Genomic DNA, 16,979 nt, shown 5'->3' on the forward strand with positions numbered 1-16,979 from the left:
TCGTACCCCCCCTGCAACCCCTCTCTATTCTCCCCTGTATCCCCCCCCTGCAGCATCTCTCTATTCTCCCCCGTATTCCCCCATACAGCCCCTCTCTATTCTCCCCCGTATTCCCCCATACAGCCCCTCTCTATTCTCCCCCGTATCCCCCCATACAGCCCCTCTCTATTCTCCCTCGTACCCCCCCTCTGCAGCCCCTCTCTATTCTCCCCTGTATCCCCCCCCCTGCAGCATCTCTCTATTCTCACCCGGATCCCCCCCTGCAGCACCTCTCTATTCTCCCCCGTATCCCCCCATACAGCCCCTCTCTATTCTCCCCTGTATTTCCCTTGCAGCCCCTCTCTATTCTCCCCCGTATCCCCCCATACAGCCCCTCTCTATTCTCCCTCGTACCCCCCCTGCAGCCCCTCTCTATTCTCCCCCATATCTCCCCTTGCAGCCCCTCTCTATTCTCCCCCGTATCCCCCTGCAGCATCTCTTTATTCTCACCCGGATCCCCCCCTGCAGCACCTTTCTATTCTCCCCGTATCCCCCCATACAGCACCTCTCTATTCTCCCCCGTATCCCCCCTATTCTCCCCCGTATCCCCCCTGCAGCCCCTCTCTATTCTCTCCCGTATCCCCCCTTGCAGCCCCTCTCTATTCTCCCCTGTATCCCCCCTGCAGCCCCTCTCTATTCTCCCCCGTATCCCCCCTGCAGCCCCTCTCTATTCTCCCCCGTATCCCCCCTTGCAGCCCCTCTCTATTCTCCCCCGTATCCCCCCATACAGCACCTCTCTATTCTCACCCGGATCCCCCCCTGCAGCCCCTCTCTATTCTCCCCCGTATTCCCCCATACAGCCCCTCTCTATTCTCACCCGGATCCCCTCTATATTGTCCCATGGCCTAGTCCCTCTCACCCGCACGGTCTCCAGGCTGGCTCCCTCCAGCAGCACTATCAGTCTGCGACCCTCCCGCCGCCTCTTGCCGCCCGGACCTCGCGGCTCCTCATTTTCTTCACTGTGAGATACACGCGTGTCTACGGGAGCCGCCATATTTGTTATACCGGAAGCGCCTTGGAGCCTGGCAACACAGCACATACGTCACTTCATGGGCCATGTTGGTGGCGGAAGTGCCAGGTATAATCTGGAAGTGACGTTAGGTCGGAACTAATGTCAGATAAACTGATCAACCCGAGCCTGAGACGCAGAGAGCACTTCCGGTGTCCTTCTTACTAGCGAAACCGTGACAGGACGACACGTGAGGTGCGGATAGGTGATTCCTTCGGCGGCTTTAGTTCGTGTCACACATTGTACTTTAGTTGTGTATATATAGGCATTCTATACAGATACACTCACATGTAACACTACACACACATTTATATTAGTGCACTATCAGTGGGGGCCCTGTGAGAGAGGGGCAGAGGCTACAGGGGCCCTGGGAGAGAGGGGCAGAGGCTACAGGAGCCCTGGGAGAGAGGGGCAGAGGCTACAGGAGCCCTGGGAGAGAGGGGCAGAGGCTACATGGGCCCTGGGAGAGAGGGGCAGAGGCTACAGGGGCCCTGGGAGAGAGGCAGAGGTTACAGGGATACTGGGAGAGAGGGACAGAGGCTACAGGAGTACTGGGAGAGAGGGGCAGAGGCTACAGGAGTACTGGGAGAGAGGGGCAGAGGCTACAGGAGTACTGGGAGAGAGGGGCAGAGGCTACAGGAGTACTGGGAGAGAGGGGCAGAGGCTACAGGAGTACTGGGAGAGAGGGGCAGAGGCTACAGGAGTACTGGGAGAGAGGGGCAGAGGCTACAGGAGTACTAGGAGAGAGGGGCAGAGGCTACAGGAGTACTGGGAGAGAGGGACAGAGGCTACAGGGGTAACGGGAGAGGGGCAGAGGCTACAGGAGTACTGGGAGAGAGGGGCAGAGGCTACAGGAGTACTGGGAGAGAGGGACAGAGGCTACAGGAGTACTGGGAGAGAGGGGGCAGAGGCTACAGGAGTACTGGGAGAGAGGGACAGAGGCTACAGGAGTACTGGGAGAGAGGGACAGAGGCTACAGGAGTACTGGGAGAGAGGGACAGAGGCTACAGGAGTACTGGGAGAGAGGGACAGAGGCTACAGGAGTACTGGGAGAGAGGGACAGAGGCTACAGGGGTACTGGGAGAGAGGGACAGAGGCTACAGGAGTACTGGGAGAGAGGGACAGAGGCTACAGGAGTACTGGGAGAGAGGGACAGAGGCTACAGGAGTACTGGGAGAGAGGGACAGAGGCTACAGGAGTACTGGGAGAGAGGGACAGAGGCTACAGGAGTACTGGGAGAGAGGGACAGAGGCTACAGGAGTACTGGGAGAGAGGGACAGAGGCTACATGAATACTGGGAGAGAGGGACAGAGGCTACAGGAGTACTGGGAGAGAGGGACAGAGGCTACAGGAGTACTGGGAGAGAGGGACAGAGGCTACAGGAGTACTGGGAGAGAGGGACAGAGGCTACAGGAGTACTGGGAGAGAGGGGGCAGAGGCTACAGGAGTACTGGGAGAGAGGGGGCAGAGGCTACAGGAGTACTGGGAGAGAGGGACAGAGGCTACAGGAGTACTGGGAGAGAGGGGCAGTGGCTACAGGAGTACTGGGAGAGAGGGGGCAGAGGCTACAGGGGTACTGGGAGAGAGGGGCAGTGGCTGTAGGTTTACTGGGAAAGAAGGGCAGAGGCTGCAGGAGTACTGGGAGAGAGGGGCAGTGGCTGCAGTGGTCCTGGGAGAGAGGGGGCAGTGGCTGCAGTGGTCATGGGAAAGAGGGGGCAGTGGCTGCAGTGGTCATGGGAAAGAGGGGGCAGTGGCTGCAGTGGTCATGGGAAAGAGGGGGCAGTGGCTGCAGTGGTCATGGGAAAGAGGGGGGCAGTGGCTGCAGTGGTCATGGGAAAGAGGGGGCAGTGGCTGCAGTGGTCATGGGAAAGAGGGGGCAGTGGCTGCAGTGGTCATGGGAAAGAGGGGGCAGTGGCTGCAGTGGTCATGGGAAAGAGGGGGCAGTGGCTGCAGTGGTCATGGGAAAGAGGGGGCAGTGGCTGCAGTGGTCATGGGAAAGAGGGGGCAGTGGCTGCAGTGGTCATGGGAAAGAGGGGGCAGTGGCTGCAGTGGTCATGGGAAAGAGGGGGCAGTGGCTGCAGTGGTCATGGGAAAGAGGGGGCAGTGGCTGCAGTGGTCATGGGAAAGAGGGGCAGTTGCTGCAGGGGTCCTGGGAGAGAGGGGCAGTGGCAACTGTACTTGTCCTTGCCTGCAGCATGTGACCTCGCGGATGACTTTAGCTGCTATATTATGTAACCACAAGGTATTTCTTTCACATAAACCCATCGTTGCCACTTATGTGTCTGAATGAAAAGAGATAAAACATCATATTGAACCCCCTCCCCCAAATTTTATGTTGTGCAATTTATATAGTTTATACCGTTTAGATATTCTCTGATCAGTGCAGGAGCTCATTTCATATAAATATACCAACGAGGCTTTCAAAAAGCTCTGTCCCTGGGCAGCAAAACAGAGTGCATTCTGCAAACCTAATGTTTATACAGACGTTTGTAACATGTGCACAATCGTTTGTAATATGTGCCCAGGCGTTTGTAATATGTGCCCAGGCGTTTGTAATATGTGCCCAGGCGTTTGTAATATGTGCCCAGGCGTTTGTAATATGCGCCCAGGCGTTTGTAATATGCGCCCAGGCTTTTGTAATATGTGCCCAGGCGTTTGTAATATGCGCCCAGGCGTTTGTAATATGCGCCCAGGCGTTTGTAATATGCGCCCAGGCGTTTGTAATATGCGCCCAGGCGTTTGTAATATGCGCCCAGGCGTTTGTAATATGCGCCCAGGCGTTTGTAATATGCGCCCAGGCGTTTGTAATATTTAAAGGGACATAATACTCATATGCTAAATCACTTGAAACTGATGCAGTATAACTGTAAAAAGCTGACAGGAAAATATCACCTGAGCATCTCTATGTAAAAAAGGAAGATATTTTACCTCACAATTTCCTCAGCTCAGCAGAGTAAGTTCTGTGTAAAAAGTTATACTCAGCTGCTCCCAGCTGCAGGTAAAAAAATTTAAAGAAATGAACAGCAGCCAATCAGCATCAGCAGTGCTGAGGTCATGAACTCTTACTGTGATCTCATGAGATTTGACTTAACTCTCATGAGATTTCATAGTAAGCTTCCTTTACCTGATTGGTGAAATAATATGAGAGTGCACGATGCTAGTCCCTTCAGATGTCCCAGGACAGACACACTAATATGCTGCTTAGAAATCCTTTACAATGGGAGGTGGCTACTGAGGAATTTTTGAGGTAAAATATCTTTCTTTTTTACATAGAGATGTTCAGGTGATATTTTCTAATCGGCTTTTTACAGCTATGCTGCATCACTTTCAAGTGTTTAAACATTTGGGTATTATGGCCCTTTAACTTAAATGGACATAAAACCCAAATTTCTTCTTTCATAAATCGGATATAACTGATTTTAAACAGCTTTCTAATTTTCTTCTCTTATCAATTTTTTTAGTTTTCTTTATCTTTTGTTGAAAAGCAGAGACATATCCTTAAGAGCCGGCCCATTTCTGGAGCACTATTTTGCAGAAGTTTTGTAAGAATATTAACCATTTGCAAGAGCACAGCGCTATTTCCTGCCTTGTAGTGCTTTGTACACCTACCTAGGTATCTCTTCAGCGCTATTTCCTGTCATGTAGTGCTCCAGTCACCTACCTAGGTATCTCTTAAGCAAATATCATGGGAATGAAGCAAATTTGATAATAGAAGTAAATTGGAAACTTTTAATTAAACTGGTATTCTCTGTCTGAATCACAAAATATGTTTTTGGTGTTTAATATCCCTTTAATTACTGATATATACTGTGCTTATATAAACATTGTGTGCTCAGACCGTGCAGACCTTTTTTAATGCTGCACTTAATTACTGATATATACTGTACATATATAAACATTTATTGTGTGTGCAGACCTTATATAATGCAGCACTTAATTACTAATATATACTGTGCATATATAAATATTTATTGTGTGTGCAGACCTTATGTAATGTGTCACTTAATTACTGATATATACTGTGCATATATAAACATTTATTGTGTGTGCAGACCTTATATAATGCAGCACTTAATTACTAATATATACTGTGCATATATAAATATTTATTGTGTGTGCAGACCTTATGTAATGTGTCACTTAATTACTGATATATACTGTGCATATATAAACATTTATTGTGTGTGTAGACCTTATGTAATGCAGCACTTAATTACTGATATATACTGTGCATATATAAACATTTATTGTATGTGCAGACCTTATATAATGCAGCACTTAATTACTGATATATACTGTGCATACATAAACATGTATTGTGTGTGCAGACCTTATATAATGCAGCACTTAATTACTGATATATACTGTGCATATATAAACATTTATTGTGTGTGCAGACCTTATATAATGCAGCACTTAATTACTGATATATACTGTGCATATATAAACATTTATTGTGTGTGCAGACCTTATGTAATGCTGCACTTAATTACTGATATATACTGTGCATATATAAACATTTATTGTGTGTGCAGACCTTATGTAATACAGCACTTAATTACTGATATATACTGTGCATATATAAACATTTATTGTGTGTGCAGACCTTTTGTAATGTAGCATTAATTACTGATATATACTGTGCATATAAACATGTATTGTGTGTGCAGACCTTATGTAATGCAGCACTTAATTACTGATATATACTGTGCATATATAAACATTTATTGTGTGTGCAGACCTTATATAATGCAGCACTTAATTACTAATATATACTGTGCATATATAAATATTTATTGTGTGTGCAGACCTTATGTAATGTAGCACTTAATTACTGATATATACTGTGCATATATAAACATTTATTGTGTGTGCAGACCTTATGTAATGCTGCACTTAATTACTGATATATACTGTGCATATATAAACATTTATTGTGTGTGCAGACCTTATGTAATGTAACATTAATTACTGATATATACTGTGCATATATAAACATTTATTGTGTGTGCAGACCTTATGTAATGTAGCACTTAATTACTGATATATACTGTGCATATATAAACATTTATTGTGTGTGCAGACCTTATGTAATGCAGCACTTAATTACTGATATATACTGTGCATATATAAACATTTATTGCGTGTGCAGACCTTATGTAATGTAGCATTTAATTACTGATATATACTGTGTATATATAAACATTTATTGTGTGTGCAGACCTTATGTAATGCAGCACTTAATTACTGATATATACTGTGCATATATAAACATTTATTGTGTGTGCAGACCTTTTGTAATGTAGCACTTAATTACTGATATATACTGTGCATATATAAACATTTATTGTGTGTGCAGACCTTATGTAATGCAGCACTTAATTACTGATATATACTGTGTATATATAAACATTTATTGTGTGTACTGACCTTATGTAATGCAGCACTTAATTACTGATATATACTGTGCATATATAAACATTTATTGTGTGTGCAGACCTTATGTAATGCAGCACTTAATTACTGATATATACTGTGCATATATAAACATTTATTGTGTGTACTGACCTTATGTAATGCAGCACTTAATTACTGATATATACTGTGCATATATAAACATTTATTGTGTGTGCAGACCTTATGTAATGTAGCACTTAATTACTGATATATACTGTGCATATATAAACATTTATTGTGTGTGCAGACCTTATGTAATGCAGCACTTAATTACTGATATATACTGTGCATATATAAATATTTATTGTGTGCGCAGACCTTATGTAATGCAGCACATAATTACTGATATATACTGTGCATATATAAACATTTATTGTGTGTGCACACCTTATGTAATGCAGCACTTAATTACTGATATATACTGTGCATATATAAACATTTATTGTGTGTGCACACCTTATGTAATGCAGCACTTAATTACTGATATATACTGTGCATATATAAATATTTATTTTGTGTACAGACCTTATGTAATGCAGCACTTAATTACTGATATATACTGTGCATATATAAACATTTATTGTGTGTACAGACCTTATGTAATGCAGCACTTAATTACTGATATATACTGTGCATATATAAACATTTATTGTGTGTGCAGACCTTATGTAATGCGGCACTTAATTACTGATATATACTGTGCATATATAAACATTTATTGTGTGTGCAGACCTTATGTAATGCTGCACTTAATTACTGATATATACTGTGCATATATAAACATTTATTGTGTGTGCAGACCTTATGTAATGTGGTGCTTAATTACTGATATATACTGTGCATATATAAACATGTATTGTGTGCAGACCTTTTGTAATGTGTCACTTAATTACTGATATATACTGTGCATATATAAACATTTATTGTGTGCAGACCTTTTGTAATGTGTCACTTAATTACTGATATATACTGTGCATATATAAACATTTATTGTGTGTGCAGACCTTATGTAATGCAGCACTTAATTACTGATATATACTGTGCATATATAAACATTTATTGTGTGCAGACCTTTTGTAATGTGTCACTTAATTACTGATATATACTGTGCATATATAAACATTTATTGTGTGTGCAGACCTTATGTAATGCAGCACTTAATTACTGATATATACTGTGCATATATAAACATTTATTGTGTGCAGACCTTTTGTAATGTCACTTAATTACTGATATATACTGTGCATATATAAACATTTATTGTGTGCAGACCTTTTGTAATGTGTCAATTACTGATATATACTGTGCTTATATAAAGATTGTGTGCTCAGACCGTGCAGACCTTTTGTAATGTGTCACTTAATTACTGATATATACTGTGCATATATAAACAGTGTGCTCAGACCTTTTGTAATGTCACTTAATTACTGATATATACTGTGCTTATATAAACATTGTGTGCTCAGACCTTTTGTAATGTGTCACTTAATTACTGATATATACTGTGCTTATATAAACATTGTGTGCTCAGACCTTTTGTAATGTGTACTTAATTACTGATATATACTGTGCATATATAAACAGTGTGCTCAGACCTTTTGTAATGTCACTTAATTACTGATATATACATTGCTTATATAAACATTGTGTGCTCAGACCGTGCAGACCCTTTGTAATGTGTCACTATATAAAACTATAGTTTTCTCTCTCCCTAGGACCATGGCTCAGAACCTGAAGGATTTTGCTGGCCGTCTCCCTGCCGGTCCCCGTGGGATGGGGACAGCTTTAAAGCTGATGCTTGGAGCTGGTGCTGTGGCATTTGCTGTGAAGGAGTCTGTATTTACAGGTGTGTGATGTCACTGCCATAACCTTTATTATTCCCTCTGAGCCTCCCCTACAGCCCTGTCACTAATTACTCTCTTCTTTATTCAAGTGGAAGGAGGACAGAGAGCAATTTTCTTCAACAGAATTGGTGGCGTTCAGAAGGACACGATTCTGTCAGAGGGGCTTCATTTCAGGTAGTGATTGTCCCTCACATGTACTGGCCCTGTGCTCATCTCACTACCACCTCCCTGCTCATCCTAGGGCCCCTTCTGCTCCCACCATCTCTCTCATAGGGTAGATCTAATAATGTGCGGGCAGACAGGATCATGTCCGCCGCACATCGATAAATGCCGACTGCGATTTATCATTGCACAAGCATTTCTAGTGAAATGCTTGTGCAATACCGCCCCCTGCACATAATCAGCTTCTAGCGGGGGTTGTCAATCAACCTGATCGTATCCTCACAGGTGGCGGACGAGTTAAGGAGCAGTGGTCTTATGACTTACAATTCCGGAAAGTACGGGGGTAGATAGCAGCAATCGCTGCTTGGTAAATCTACACCTTAATCCCTGCTGCTTTCTTCTTTGTCCTCCTATCACCAGCCCCTCACTCCTCCCTTGTTATCCCCCCCAGCATTCTCCTATCGCCAGCCCCTCGCTCCTCTCATGTTATCCCCCCCAGCATTCTCCTATCACCAGCCCCTCGCTCCTCTCATGTTATCCCCCCCAGCATTCTCCTATCACCAGCCCCTCACTCCTCCCTTGTTATCCCCCCCAGCATTCTCCTATCGCCAGCCCCTCGCTCCTCTCATGTTATCCCCCCCAGCATTCTCCTATCACCAGCCCCTCGCTCCTCTCATGTTATCCCCCCCAGCATTCTCCTATCACCAGCCCCTCACTCCTCCCTTGTTATCCCCCCCAGCATTCTCCTATCGCCAGCCCCTCACTCCTCCCTTGTTATCCCCCCCAGCATTCTCCTATCGCCAGCCCCTCGCTCCTCTCATGTTATCCCCCCCAGCATTCTCCTATCACCAGCCCCTCGCTCCTCTCATGTTATCCCCCCCAGCATTCTCCTATCACCAGCCCCTCACTCCTCCCTTGTTATCCCCCCCAGCATTCTCCTATCGCCAGCCCCTCGCTCCTCTCATGTTATCCCCCCCAGCATTCTCCTATCACCAGCCCCTCACTCCTCTCATGTTATCCCCCCCAGCATTCTCCTATCACCAGCCCCTCGCTCCTCTCATGTTATCCCCCCCATCATTCTCCTATCGCCAGCCCCTCGCTCCTCTCATGTTATCCCCCCCAGCATTCTCCTATCGCCAGCCCCTCGCTCCTCTCATGTTATCCCCCCCAGCATTCTCCTATCGCCAGCCCCTCACTCCTCCCTTGTTATCCCCCCCAGCATTCTCCTATCGCCAGCCCCTCGCTCCTCTCATGTTATCCCCCCCAGCATTCTCCTATCACCAGCCCCTCGCTCCTCTCATGTTATCCCCCCCAGCATTCTCCTATCACCAGCCCCTCACTCCTCCCTTGTTATCCCCCCCAGCATTCTCCTATCGCCAGCCCCTCGCTCCTCTCATGTTATCCCCCCCAGCATTCTCCTATCGCCAGCCCCTCGCTCCTCTCATGTTATCCCCCCCAGCATTCTCCTATCACCAGCCCCTCACTCCTCCCTTGTTATCCCCCCCAGCATTCTCCTATCGCCAGCCCCTCGCTCCTCTCATGTTATCCCCCCCAGCATTCTCCTATCACCAGCCCCTCACTCCTCTCATGTTATCCCCCCCAGCATTCTCCTATCACCAGCCCCTCGCTCCTCTCATGTTATCCCCCCCAGCATTCTCCTATCGCCAGCCCCTCGCTCCTCTCATGTTATCCCCCCCAGCATTCTCCTATCACCAGCCCCTCGCTCCTCTCATGTTATCCCCCCCAGCATTCTCCTATCACCAGCCCCTCGCTCCTCTCATGTTATCCCCCCCAGCATTCTCCTATCACCAGCCCCTCGCTCCTCTCATGTTATCCCCCCCAGCATTCTCCTATCGCCAGCCCCTCGCTCCTCTCATGTTATCCCCCCCAGCATTCTCCTATCACCAGCCCCTCGCTCCTCTCATGTTATCCCCCCCAGCATTCTCCTATCACCAGCCCCTCACTCCTCCCTTGTTATCCCCCCCAGCATTCTCCTATCGCCAGCCCCTCGCTCCTCTCATGTTATCCCCCCCAGCATTCTCCTATCACCAGCCCCTCACTCCTCTCATGTTATCCCCCCCAGCATTCTCCTATCACCAGCCCCTCGCTCCTCTCATGTTATCCCCCCCAGCATTCTCCTATCGCCAGCCCCTCGCTCCTCTCATGTTATCCCCCCCAGCATTCTCCTATCACCAGCCCCTCGCTCCTCTCATGTTATCCCCCCCAGCATTCTCCTATCGCCAGCCCCTCGCTCCTCTCATGTTATCCCCCCCAGCATTCTCCTATCACCAGCCCCTCGCTCCTCTCATGTTATCCCCCCCAGCATTCTCCTATCGCCAGCCCCTCGCTCCTCTCATGTTATCCCCCCCAGCATTCTCCTATCACCAGCCCCTCGCTCCTCTCATGTTATCCCCCCCAGCATTCTCCTATCTCCAGCCCCTCGCTCCTCTCATGTTATCCCCCCCAGCATTCTCCTATCGCCAGCCCCTCGCTCCTCTCATGTTATCCCCCCCAGCATTCTCCTATCGCCAGCCCCTCGCTCCTCTCATGTTATCCCCCCCAGCATTCTCCTATCGCCAGCCCCTCGCTCCTCTCATGTTATCCCCCCCAGCATTCTCCTATCACCAGCCCCTCGCTCCTCTCATGTTATCCCCCCCAGCATTCTCCTATCGCCAGCCCCTCGCTCCTCTCATGTTATCCCCCCCAGCATTCTCCTATCACCAGCCCCTCGCTCCTCTCATGTTACCCCCCCCCAGCATTCTCCTATCACCAGCCCCTCACTCCTCCCTTGTTATCCCCCCCCAGCATTCTCCTATCACCAGCCCCTCACTCCTCCCTTGTTATCCCCCCCAGCATTCTCCTATCGCCAGCCCCTCACTCCTCCCTTGTTATCCCCCCCAGCATTCTCCTATCGCCAGCCCCTCACTCCTCCCTTGTTATCCCCCCCAGCATTCTCCTATCGCCAGCCCCTCACTCCTCCCTTGTTATCCCCCCCAGCATTCTCCTATCTCCAGCCCCTCACTCCTCCCTTGTTATCCCCCCCAGCATTCTCCTATCTCCAGCCCCTCACTCCTCCCTTGTTATCCCCCCCAGCATTCTCCTATCTCCAGCCCCTCACTCCTCCCTTGTTATCCCCCCCCCCCCCAGCATTCTCCTATCGCCAGCCCCTCACTCCTCCCATGTTATCCCCCCCAGCATTCTCCTATCGCCAGCCCCTCGCTCCTCCCATTTTCTCTGCCACCCAGCCTCTCGCTCTTTTTGTTCCCCTCACCAGTCCCTGGCTCTCCCTTGTTCTCTTCCTCTCCCATACATGCCTTTTCCCCCCCAGCCCCTCGCTCTCCCTTCTTCTCTTGCTCTCCCTTGTTCTCTTCCATCCAGTCCCTTGCTCTTTTCCCCCCCCCCCCCCAGTCCCTCACTCTCTCTTGTACCAGTGTATGTATGTGCCTATATACTGTATATATTTATATATGTATATTTAGAGAGGGAGAGACAGACATACGTAATTCAGGGAATGGACAGGTATCGGGTGGAATGCTACACAGGCTCCTGCATCCTCTGGTTCACACTCCATCCCACACAGGGTCTTCTCTTACTAAGATTGTATTTTGTTCTCATCAGGATTCCTTGGTTTCAGTACCCAATAATTTATGATATCCGCGCAAAACCACGAAAAATCTCATCCCCCACAGGATCTAAAGGTGAGTGCCAGTGGGCTGTAGGGTGTCTGGCGTTAGGTCTTGTTCAGTGACACTTTGTTTTGCCTTCTCAGACCTGCAGATGGTGAACATTACCCTTCGCGTGCTGTCTCGCCCATTGGCATCTGAGCTTCCTTTGTTGTATCAGAGACTTGGTCTGGATTATGAAGAGCGAGTTCTGCCATCTATCGTAAATGAAGTGCTTAAGAGCGTGGTGGCGAAATTCAATGCGTCCCAGCTAATAACCCAGCGAGCACAAGTAAGTGTGGGGGAGGCACATAGCTTTAGCCAGTGGGAGGTGATCGAAGGGGAGAGATTAATCCTCACAGAGTAGGGTATGATCAGAGTTGTGGATTTAGGGGTCAATGGGGTACTGGCTAAAGTGGACTTCAAGATGGGCTGTGCAGGCTGGACAAGGGGGTGAGCGTGGCGGGGTGCGCACGCTGGACGCGGTCGCGGCAATGCGGGGGTCTGCAGGGTTGGCGGCATTGCGGGGATGCGCAGACTGGACAGGTTGGCGGCAATGCGGGGGTGCGCAGGCTGGACAGGGTGGCGGCAATGCGGGGGTGCGCAGGCTGGACAGGGTGGCGGCACTGCGGGGGTGCGCAGGCTGGACAGGGTGGCGGCAATGCGGGGGTGCGCAGGCTGGACAGGGTGGCGGCAATGCGGGGGTGCGCAGGCTGGACAGGGTGGCGGCAATGCGGGGGTGCGCAGGCTGGACAGGGTGGCGGGGGTGCGCAGGCTGGACAGGGTGGCGGCAATGCGGGGGTGCGCAGGCTGGACAGGGTGGCGGGGGTGCGCAGGCTGGACAGGGTGGCGGCAATGCGGGGGTGCGCAGGCTGGACAGGGTGGCGGCAATGCGGGGGTGCGCAGGCTGGACAGGGTGGCGGGGGTGCGCAGGCTGGACAGGGTGGCGGCAAGGCGGGGTGCGCAGGCTAGACACAGGGGGCATAGCTGGATGCACAATGGTTTGTACATATAACGCTCCTCTAAGTCTCTAAAGATTCCACTTGCCATGTAGCGTTTTCTAGGTCAGTCAGGTCCTGTAACATCTGGTTCCTACCCAGAAGTGAGAGAGGTGGGTTTAGGAGTGTAAGGCGCAAAAAAAATGCTTAAACCAAAAAGGAAATATATTTATAGTCGGTAATAAACCTTGATGAACTATATATAATTGGACTCAGAAATTTATTTAAAAATAATTTATTATTTGAAGATACATGACAATATGAAAATTGATGGAGGTGAAATATTTAGTGTGAGAAACTAATAAGAGTGTTGCACCTAGTACATTGTAACACCTAGTGTAACACTAAAAACAGTCTGTTGTATATAAGTTCCACTTGTTGTTTTGCAAGAAGTACAAATGTTTAGTCAAGTAGTATAACTAGAATATTGGTATAGTCAAAGATGTTCATGTAATATGACTGGGGTATGGATATATATTGCCTCGTGTATTTGGTATATTGAAATGTTAAAATATTAACATTAAATTATTAAATTATTTTTAAGATACAAATCAGAGAATATAGATACAAGTCATAAATTATGGTATATAACAAGAGAGTTAAAATCGTAAGAAATAAAACAAGTGTGGATACTGTAGTCGGCCGACTATATACACATTAGCTAGCTTTTAGATTTTTGATTTGGCGTGAACTAAAGTAGTATTTTTAAACACCGGTGGAGTTGTTGAGACGTTTAGTCTTTATGGTGTTGTTGAATGCAGGCTTGGCCATGCGTTGCCAGTGCTCTACGGACTGAAGAGGTGCAGTAGTAAGAAGTACAATGGTGTTTTACTTACTGTCTCTTCGCCGATTCTGGAGCCTGGTTGTAGATCCGGGTAGTGTCCAGAAGTTTATCCGCTTAGCTTGTTATTCTTCACAGGCGGTAGGGTCCCCAATGTCTTTAGTGATTTTGGTGGTAATCAGTGTTTTTTCTCTTTGCGCTGTGTTCTTGTGGCTGGTAAAGCGGGGTTATTCCACTTGTCCTGATATTAGTTTGTTGGTATCGGTTCTTGTCTCCAATTTCGTCCGTCCGCTTGGGGACTTTGGGTGTGCAGTAACTTCAAAGTTCAAAAACTCAAATGCAGTTACTCTTTAGTCTTGACAGACTAGATTCCTTGTGGTATTGCAGTAGTTTGCTACGCGTTTCGGCCGTAGAACAATGGCCTTTTTCAAGCTGTGCTACTGCTAGTGCTGTTTGGCGGTCTTTTTATTCAAAATCCTTAACCGATTTGTCAATTTAGTAATTAGGTAGTTTGGGTCTCTTTCATGAATATTTTGTTGGTCCCAGGTGTTCGCAATTGCATACTTCGGTATATACATCCAAGTATCATGAAAGAGTCAATATTCTTTTTACATGTGTTTCTTTTGACAGTTGCCTGAGAAAATATAGGACCGTGTCTTTCCAACACCAAGTTTAAGAATCTTTCAGACACAAAATTACGTGTTTGGTAAAGATGATTGCATGTTAAAAATGTTGCATATTAAACACAAAGTTGCTCGTCTAGTACAGATATTTGTATATTGGCAAAACATTGTATATAAAAAAAAACAAAATAAAGAGATAAGTCAAAACATATGTTTTTAGAAATGTTGACATTTTGGTCTCTGTGTTAGTAATGTGTTAATAATATATAGTCACAGTATTAATAATGCATATGTTATTGCGTGAAGATGTAAGGTGGAGCGATATGGGGCTAGTAAAGTGAATAGAGAGACTCAGATGATACATTTTCATGTATCTAGAGAAAAGTTTGGGGCAATTCTATTTGAGTCCGTTGTGTTTGTTTTTCATCGTTTGTTAAACAATTAGAGATCACGTTTATTTAAAGTTAATGGGTCTATAACCAAGTAAACGGGTTTATAAGAGTAAAGTTTGTATTATTAAGTATGTTATAAAAAAACTAAATTATTATGAAACGGATTATTCAAAATGTTTATAAAAAAGTTGAATTTCTCTAAGGATGAATTCATGAAATGGTTTTAAAAATGGTTAAAGAAAGATTTTATCAAAAAAATGAACAAATGAAATGATCAGAGAATGCATTTATCAAAAAATGCATTTGACTCAAACATGAATTTCTTGGATTTCAGTTTAAAATACAAGTTTTTTATTATTGAAATCATGACATCAAATTAGGTTAGAAAGAATAAGGTTAGAACGAAAGAATCATAAGAGGAAGGGTGCGGGGCAAATAGTCTAAGACCCCCAAAGAGTAGTAATAAACTTTTTTTTAAAACTCCTTAAAAAAAACCTTCCAAAAAACTTTTCAAAACTTTGATGAGAATTGGGGAAACTAAGCTTTTCAAAAAGCAGTGGGAGTAATGAGGATGATTTATTTTTATTATCTTAGTTATTTTAGGAAACTGTTTAGGTTGAAATCTATGTGCAAACCTTTTGGTTGTAGTGAGAACACATTCTGTCTATTGAAAATTCAGAGGAAAAAAGGAATCTAGAACTTCCCGTTCCAAAACACTTTAGACTGTGCAACAACAGCAATCTTACATTTTTCAATTTCACAGCCATAGAAAAAATAAGAAAAAGCTGTAGGGGGGGAAATCACTCAAATACATTGCTACAAGCAGAAGCGAAGTGGATTTTTAAACTGCAAACACTACAACCAAAAGGTTTGAACATAGATTTCAACCTAAACAGTTTCCTAAAATAACTAAGATAATAAAAAGAAATCATCCTCATTACTCCCACTGCTTTTTGAAAAGCTTAGTTTCCCCAATTCTCATCAAAGTTTTGAAACGTTTTTTTAAGGAGTTTTTAAAAGTTTTTTATTACTCTTTGGGGGTCTTAGACTATTTGCCCCGCACCCTTCCTCTTATGGTTCTTTCGTTCTAACCTAATTCTTTCTAACCTAATTTGATGTCATGATTTCAATAATAAAAACGTGTATTTTAAACTCATCCAAGAAATTCATGTTTGAGTCAAATGTATTTTTTGATAAATGCATTCTCTGATCATTTCATTTGTTCATTTTTTTTGATAAAATCTTTCTTTAACCATTTTTAAAACCATTTCATGAATTCATCCTTAGAGAAATTCAACTTTTTTATAAACTTTTTTTATAAACATTTTGAATAATCAGTTTCATAATAATTTAGTTTTTTTATAACATACTTAATAATACAAACTTTACTCTTATAAACCCGTTTACTTGGTTATAGACCCATTAACTTAAAAAAAAAACGTGATCTCTAATTGTTTAACAAACGATGAAAAACAAACACAACGGACTCAAATAGAAGTGCCCCAAACTTTTCTCTAGATACATGAAAATGTATCATCTGAGTCTCTCTATTCACTTTACTAGCCCCATATCGCACCACCTTACATCTTCACGCAATAACATATGCATTATTAATACTGTGACTATATATTAACACATTACTAACACAGAGACCAAAATGTCAACATTTCTAAAAACATATGTTTTGACTTATCCCTTTATTGTTTTTTTTTTTTTATATACAATGTTTTGCCAATATACAAATATCTGTACTAGACGAGCAACTTTGTGTTTAATATGCAACATTTTTAACATGCAATCATCTTTACCAAACACGTAATTTTGTGTCTGAAAGATTCTTAAACTTGGTGTTGGAAAGACACGGTCCTATATTTTCTCAGGCAACTGTCAAAAGAAACACATGTAAAAAGAATATTGACTCTTTCATGATACTTGGATGTATATACCGAAGTATGCAATTGCGAACACCTGGGACCAACAAAATATTCATGAAAGAGACCCAAACTACCTAA

At 45.0% G+C, this 16,979-nt stretch overlaps 3 protein-coding genes across 3 annotated transcripts in view; 2 read left to right on the forward strand and 1 right to left on the reverse strand.

The window, feature by feature from the left end:
- The window catches only part of LOC128640332 (ribosomal RNA small subunit methyltransferase NEP1-like), a 96,078-nt gene extending 95,038 nt beyond the window's left edge, over positions 1–1,040 (reverse strand). Inside the window, exon 1 of the mRNA XM_053692824.1 lies at positions 899–1,040. Within this exon, the coding sequence (XP_053548799.1) occupies positions 899–1,033 (135 nt within the window). The 5' untranslated portion in view covers positions 1,034–1,040. The remainder of the gene's footprint in view (positions 1–898) is intronic.
- The window catches only part of LOC128640333 (tyrosine-protein phosphatase non-receptor type 6), a 411,611-nt gene that overhangs the window by 315,213 nt on the left and 79,419 nt on the right, over positions 1–16,979 (forward strand). The window lies entirely within an intron of this gene.
- Positions 1,233–16,979, forward strand: part of LOC128640591 (prohibitin-2-like) — a 17,497-nt gene continuing 1,750 nt past the window's right edge. Inside the window, exons 1-5 of the mRNA XM_053693062.1 lie at positions 1,233–1,253; positions 8,221–8,351; positions 8,439–8,523; positions 12,130–12,209; positions 12,281–12,465. Of these exons, the coding sequence (XP_053549037.1) occupies positions 8,225–8,351; positions 8,439–8,523; positions 12,130–12,209; positions 12,281–12,465 (477 nt within the window). The 5' untranslated portion in view covers positions 1,233–1,253; positions 8,221–8,224. The remainder of the gene's footprint in view (positions 1,254–8,220; positions 8,352–8,438; positions 8,524–12,129; positions 12,210–12,280; positions 12,466–16,979) is intronic.

This window comes from Bombina bombina, chromosome 9 (assembly GCF_027579735.1).
Source record: "Bombina bombina isolate aBomBom1 chromosome 9, aBomBom1.pri, whole genome shotgun sequence".
Lineage (NCBI taxonomy): Eukaryota > Metazoa > Chordata > Amphibia > Anura > Bombinatoridae > Bombina > Bombina bombina.